This window comes from Marmota monax, unplaced genomic scaffold, assembly GCF_021218885.2.
Source record: "Marmota monax isolate L192 unplaced genomic scaffold, Marmota_monax_Labrador192_F-V1.1 WCK01_AAM20220418_F8-fsc01900, whole genome shotgun sequence".
Taxonomy (NCBI): Eukaryota; Metazoa; Chordata; class Mammalia; order Rodentia; family Sciuridae; genus Marmota; species Marmota monax.
In genome coordinates, this window is record NW_026694379.1 from 1 (window position 1) to 7,491 (window position 7,491).

General features: G+C 40.6%; 1 protein-coding gene across 1 annotated transcript; it reads left to right on the forward strand.

Moving 5' to 3' along the window:
* Nucleotides 1–2,823: 2,823 nt before the first annotated feature.
* Nucleotides 2,824–4,923, forward strand: LOC124109301 (nucleoporin p58/p45-like; the record flags this gene model as incomplete). The annotated part of the gene is given in 2 exon segments (XM_046467807.2): nucleotides 2,824–3,227; nucleotides 3,230–4,923. Coding segments are annotated over 2 exon segments (1,483 nt in total), but the record flags the coding sequence as incomplete, so codon positions are not given.
* Between the last annotated feature and the right edge of the window lie 2,568 nt (nucleotides 4,924–7,491).

Sequence of the window (7,491 nt, forward strand, 5' to 3'; positions counted from 1 at the left end):
TATTTATTTTTAGTTCTTGGCGGACACAACATCTTTGTTTGTATGTGGTGCTGAGGATCGAACCCGGGCTGCTCGCATGCCAGGCAAGTGCGCTACCACTTGAGCCACATCCCCAGCCCATGATTTGTTTTTAATTGGTTCAAACACCTTCAGCCTCCTGATCTTCAACTGCTTTTTTATCACAGATACTGAGCACTGTTCTGCAGGCTGACTGTCTGTTTTGACCCTAAGGACACCACCCTTCATGAACCTTCTCCGCAGCCCTCTGCAGGTGGAGCTGCCTTTGCTCTGTGGTTACTGTGGTGGCTTCCCCTCACTTGTGCTAGTTAACTGCCACCACTTGGTCTCCAGCTCTTCGGGACTAGGATTTCTCCTTAGGTATTAATGAGCCTAACTCTGGGATCACCATTACTACCTTTATCCACAGCCTGCAGAGAACAGCACCCTAAACTTTTTAGCAATGCAGGTCCCTGTCACCAGCTCGTTTCTGAAGACTGTGGTAAAAGTGGGGGGCCTGCTGGGTCTCTTACAAAATATGGGTCTTAGGCCTTCACAAAATCTCTACATTCCACACCCTGACTTCCCTTAGCTTCTGTATTCTATCTGTTGAGAGTTGGACATCATTTTTCCAGTCTTCACAGAGCTCCTGGAGCCTCACAAATTACCACAACCTAAGCAGCCTTAGCCAGCACCATTTATGACCTGACAGTTATGAATTCCCAAGTCCAGTAATGGGTCTCACAGGGCTAAGGTCAAGGTGTCAGAAGGTCTGTGAAACTTACTGTAAACTCTGGGAATAAATAAGTTTCTAAGCTCATTCAGGATGTTAGAATTCAGTTCCCTGCAGATGTAGGGCTAAAACTCCCAGTTCCTTGCTGACAGTAATTTGGGAGCCATATTTAGCTCCTAGAGCTCTCTTTCTAGCCCTCACACATAGCCCCTAGAGCACATACCAATCCTTCTTTCACTGAAATCTCTGACATCCTCTCATCTGTTTCTGATGTCCCCTCTGCCTGCCTCTTCTGCAGCATCTCTCTGACTCCAGCCAGAGAAGGTGTCTGCTTTTAAGGATTCATGTGATTTGATTGAGTCACCCAGATAATCCAGGAACATCTCCCTATTTTCAGGTCCTTAACCTTAATTATATCAGCAATGTCCCCTCTGCCATGTGATGCATCCTATTCACTGTTCTAAGGATTAGGGCCTGGGCATCTTTGGGGCTCATTCTTCACTCACCAATTCTGCTTGTGTTGAAACCCATGAGGATCAAGGAGACATTGCTGCTAGAGAGGAGACAGGGACCCAGGAGCAAAGAGCCCAGAAATAGGGGAATGAATTGGGGAATAGTAACAATGAGGGGAATGGGAGCTCTACTCTGGTGACAAGTTAGGGAATGATAGACATCAAAGAAACAGAAAGGTCTGAGAACCACAATGAGGAATAAGGTCTTTACCTCACCTCCTAACCCAGGAGTGCAATGTCCCTAGGGAAGCACCATGCAGAGAGAAATTGAGAGGGGCTGGGTCCTCGGGAAAACCCAGGCTTCTATTAGGAGGGACATCTTGAAAGGATGCATAATAATTTACTCCTGTCCTGTAAGAAGAGAGGGCACCCACCCTAAGGCTCAGGTCCTTTGGCACCTGCTGCTGAAGATGAGACTTCTGGGAACATGTCTGACTCCAGAACAGGATTTTTTCTGCCCTGCTGTGGGTACCAGAGGCCCAACGAGGAGAAAGGATGTGTCCTTTGTCCTGATAGTCCCAATGTGCATGTCCACACTCTAGGATATTAGGTGGATATTAAGACATTGTTCACAAATAAGAGGTGATTTTATTGAAAAACCTAGTGAATAGGGAGATTCTTAAAACTGAGCTTCAAAAAACAGAAATAGGGAATAGAGGAAAATATTTTTCCTTGTCATATATAATGGGGTGTTGCCAGGAAGCTAAAAAGTTCAGTAGCAGAGAGAAGATAGAAGCCTTTGGGAGAGCGTAAGTTCTCTTGATCTTTCTTCTTCAGTCTCTGGCACATTCCTGACCTGGACCTCGAAGAGTCCAGAGCTCCTCAGAAGCTTCTTCATTCCCATTGATACCCAACCCCAGAGTGGCACCTCCCACCCACTCACAGCCCAGCTCTCTCCTGGGCTGCTCAGGCAAAATTTCAGAGTAATATGACAGCGCCCCCGTGTGGCCACAACGCTGAACACAGAAATCCAGTTCAGCTTTTCCTTCCTACAAAGGATACTTTGGGATCCCAGCACCAGGACAGAGCTCTGCACACTGGGGTCCTCCTATCCCCCATGGTACCAGGTGCAACCCGTTTCCTAAAACCCCAGTGGTATTCATATTTCCGGTCCACTGAATGAGCACAAGCAAGAAAAGTCTCCAACCCATAACATCTGGATCCCAGTTCAGTGTAGACCCACAAAAGTATTAGTGCCCTTAGTCAACTGGATGGGAACTTAGAAGCCAAGTTCCTGTCATTTGTTCTGTCTGTTCCCACTGGAACTTGGGCTGCCACATGAATCAATCCAGTAATTCTCCCACCCTGAGATCTTAGGAGGAGTCTGGGGACATTAGCTTTAAGGAATTCTCATTGTTTTAGTCAGTTTTTCCATCACCATGACCAAAAGAATTGACAATGGTGCTAGGAGCGCGCGGCGGGCGTTGGGCGTGCTTTGGTTTAGTGGCTCCATCCATTTTGGCCGTGGTTCGCGGTCGCCTCTAGGGCTTGAAGTGCCCGCCAAGCCGGAACTGGCCAAGAGCAATGCTGCCCGGTCCACTTCGACTTTAAGGCTAGAGGAGGGTCTCCGACCTTTTTCAGGTTGCTGACGGCGTCCAGCCCGAGGCAGCCATGGCCACGGGCTTTCTCCTTCGGTTCCGGGTCGCTGGGTTCCACCACCGTGGCGGCCGGTGGGACCAGCATTGGCGGCGGTTTTTCTTTCGGGACTGGAGCATCTAGCAACCCTTCTGTGGGACTCAATTTTGGAACTCTTGGAAGCACTGCAACTCCAGCAACTACGTCTACTTCTTCTGGTGGTTTTGGAACTGTACTCTTTGGATCTAAGCCTGCCACTGGGTTCACTCTAGGAGGAACAAACACAGGAATAGCAACAACTATAACTACAGGACTAACTCTGGGAACACCAGCCACTACATCTGCATCTACAACTAGCTTCAGTTTAGGATTCAATAAACCTGCAGCATCTGCCACACCATTTGCTCTTCCTATTCTACCTCAGCAAGCTGTCTCACTCTTTCATCTGCTCTGACATCAACTCCAGCAGCATCCACTGGATTTACTCTAAATAATCTGGGAGGAACAACAGCCACAACTACAGCTGCATCAACAGGCTTTTCTTTAGGGGGAGCCTTAGCTGGTTTGGGAGGTTCACTTTTCCAGAGTACAAACACAGCAGCATCAGGACTTGGACAAAATGCTTTAGGCCTGACTTTGGGAACTACAGCAGCTACTTCAGCTGCAGACAATGAAGGCCTCGGTGGCATAGATTTTAGTAGCTCATCAGATAAAAAGAGTGATAAAACAGGAACAAGACCAGAGGATAGTAAGGCACTGAAGGATGAAAATCTACCTCCTGTCATCTGCCAGGATGTTGAAAATCTCCAGAAATTTGTGAAGGAACAAAAACAGGTCCAAGAAGAAATTAGTAGAATGTCTTCAAAAGCAATGCTTAAAGTACAAGAAGATATTAAAGCTCTGAAGCAACTTCTATCATTGGCTGCCAGTGGATTACAGAGAAACACTCTTAATATTGATAAATTGAAAGTAGAAACTGCTCAGGAGTTAAAGAATGCTGAAATAGCTTTAAGAACCCAAAAAACACCACCTGGACTTCAACATGAAAATACAGCTCCTGCTGACTACTTCAGAATCTTGGTTCAGCAATTTGAGGTACAGCTCCAACAATACAGACAGCAGATTGAAGAACTAGAAAACCATCTTGCCACCCAAGCAAATAATTCACATATAACCCCTCAAGATTTGTCAATGGCTATGCAGAAAATTTATCAAACATTTGTAGCTTTAGCTGCACAACTTCAGTCTATTCATGAAAATGTAAAGGTACTCAAAGAACAGTACCCTGGCTGCAGAAAAATGTTCTTGGGAGATGCTGTAGATGTATTTGAAGCCAGGCAAGCAGAAGCTAAGAAGTGGCAGAATGCACCCAGAGTTACTACTGGACCAACCCCTTTCAGCACCATGCCAAATGCAGCAGCCGTTGCCATGGCTGCAACACTTACGCAGCAGCAACAGCCTGCTACAGGTCTGAATGCATTCAAGTTATAGCTTCTTACTGTTCAAATGCTGAACATTTATGTGCATTTTTATAAGTCTTCCTTTTGTGTGAGCCCTGAAAAAATTTCTATGAACAGCTGTTTCAGTACAGTCTAAAAATTGTGATCGACACAATTATAAACACACCTGACAAAAAATGCAGGGTAGTCTAGCAATAATTATACATCAGATATTGACTATTGTGAATTAACTCAATGTTATTTGCTGTATTGCTATAAATACCCTTTAGACTATGGTGTTTCGCTACTGAATTACATTTAAGAATACCATTAGGTTCTAAAATCGTGATTGTATCATTTTTTGTTTCAAAGTCAGATATAATCCATCCATATGTTGCATTTTTCATGTATGATACTGATAGATGGTGCATTCTGACCTTTTTCATACATAATGATTGCAAAGTACCCACATTCAGGATGCAGTGTGATTTTATTGACTGAAGATGTGTTGAAGATCAGTAGATTTGCTTTATGTACTTTGACAAAAAACAGAATACAGGTCCTGTAAGCCAAATTTTGAAGACTATACATCCGAGAATTATTTGTTCCTTTTCAAAATAAGGGCTCATGGACATAAAAGAAAGTAGCAAGAGCAGGAAGAGGACGTTTTGAGATTTGGATTGCATGTTAAGTAGGAAGTGGGGAGTTGAGCAGATGAAAATAGTGAAATATTAGATCTTTTTAGTCCTTGGTTTAATTCCACTTCTAATCAGAGAAAAAATTTTGTGGTGTAGTTCTACAATGTTTCATTTGGTCCTTGGAAAGTAGGGAAACTTTCCTTATTCATTTTTGTCAGGCTTTAACTTAGGAAACTATACTCTTAATGGATATTGAATTTTTTTCTTTAATCATTAATTTTTGAGGCTTGTTTATTCTACAGCATGTGTCTTCTGAGAATTCCATATAATCTGGCAGTAAATTACAATACAAAAATAGTTTTAAAAATACATATTTAGGTTGCATTCAAGCTGCCTGTACCAGAGAAGCATTTTATGGTAACTTTTGGCAGTTTAACGAATTCTTCTTCACATTTGGAGAAAACAGATAATGACTAGATATCAGTAAAGAGGTGATGATGCATCTATGCCAAATCCTCCACATTCCATGGCTGGAAACATGTGAATAGTGGCTCACATAGCACTATCTAGTAGCTCTCTAGCTGGCTGGAGTATAGGATTGTATTCTCTCAAGTTATGGAGAGGAAAAATCATAATGGGATTGATTGCTTTGAAGAATCAATCCCCAAATTACAACCATTAGTTCTTAATGATTATTTAACCAGCTAATCAAATCAACCATAGTACCAGTTTACTTTTTAGAGCCAGTATTAATTCTAAAGAAGATCAGATAAGCATGGCTGTGGTTAAGTATTCATTAAATATAATTGATTTCCAATATAATAAAGCTTGAGAAAAGTCAGTTATCTAAAATTACTGTATTCTATGGTAAATAAGTAAACTTGAAGCAAAATTACCTGTCGAGGTTGTTTTGGTTGTTTTTTTGTTTGTTTGTTTTGTTTTGTTTTTTACTTTTTTGAATGTAAACTAATTTAGAGGAATTGATAGGCTTTCACTCATACATTTTGGGCTCATGGACATAACATGTATGTTCATTCTATAAATATGAGTTCCTCCTATATGCTAGTTTTGGGGAACATAAAAATAGATGTAGAAATACGATCTTTGCTCTCTGTGGTAGTAGAGAATAATAGCTTAATTTGGATTAATCATTCTGAGGAGCTTTTTGCTTTTATACTTAAATTTTATCTGTGAGTTTTGCCAAGTTGGTAAGTTTTTTTGTTTTTTCTTTTGCCAGGGGAAATCTTAAGACTTTAGTGTTCTTGCAATTTTAGAGCCTTTAGGAGCTTTCTGATAATGTGGCAGGAATCAGAATGTTTTAGCCTTAACAGTCTTACAGTATTATTACTTTTGAGTTGTTTGAATTTCTAGAACTGAAGTGACAATAATCTTGTATTATGTCTTTCCCTTTTGTTTCTCTAAAGGTCTCCCAGGCTCTGTAGTTCATTCCTTTATACCTTCCCTTTCAGAATGCCAGTGGTTTTAGTCACCAGTCATGTCATCCTGATTATGACATAAGCTCTGCTGGTTAAATAACAGTTTTATGAGTTACAGCCCACTTAGTAATGTCCCTGTTTATTGCATTTATATTTTGTGTCCAAGGAGTTATTCCTTGTGCCTTGATACTTTCATGAAATCTTTTAAGTGCCAATAACAAATTCTAGACCATCTAGATGAAATGAGATAGAACTTGTGTGCTGTTTTTATACATCACTGTTGATTAAGGTTTGAGTTATCAGAAGATTTAGTTTTATTTGCATATAGATTCTTGATTTCATTAGAAAGATGGCACAGAACAGATAGCTTTTCTTAAACTACTGGTTTCTGAATGTTTCTGTTGTCTTAGAGTCAGGGGTTGGACTTAAAATGACTTATTGATTCTTCAGCTTTTTTTTTTTTAATGTTGTTGGGGATTATATCCAGGTTCTCATTCATATTAAACACACACTTTACCACTAAGCTACACTCCCAGAGTCCAATTTTTTTTAATGAAACAATATACAATAGGACTTAGGCATGTGTGATTTATGGTGGTTTGTTCTGAAGCCTGAAGAACATTGCTGAAAAACCAGCAGGCTATTTAAGTACGAAATGAGTATCAGTACATGGATAAGTTACATGTTGGCAGATCTTTAGTATACTTGTTCACAAATGCCTCAAGCCTCCTACAAAGACATTTACATTAGGCTGTTCAGTATAATTTTAATTTAGGATGGATTTTTAAAGCATTGTACTAGGATTGGATTTTGCCATTGTGTTTTGACCAACGTTCTTGATGCTTACCTCATGATTTTTCTCATGTGACTTAACTGCTGTTTTTAAGGAGAGCTGAGACATTTATTAGAAATTCCTTCTTTCTAGCTTTTAGTGACAGTCTGGATATTTAAGGTGTAGTGTTAAATAGGGAACTTTAAGTATTTTATCCTAGTTTCTTGTGGTTTTGTGATTTTGTTGTATTCAATAACCAAAGGAATGTTCCCCATCAAATAAGTAAGTAAAGTTTTCAAACTGGGGAAAAGGCATTTTTGGTTTTATAAGAAAAATTATTATTTTTAAAAAATGACTTAGGAATTAACTATACTAACTATGTTAGGTAT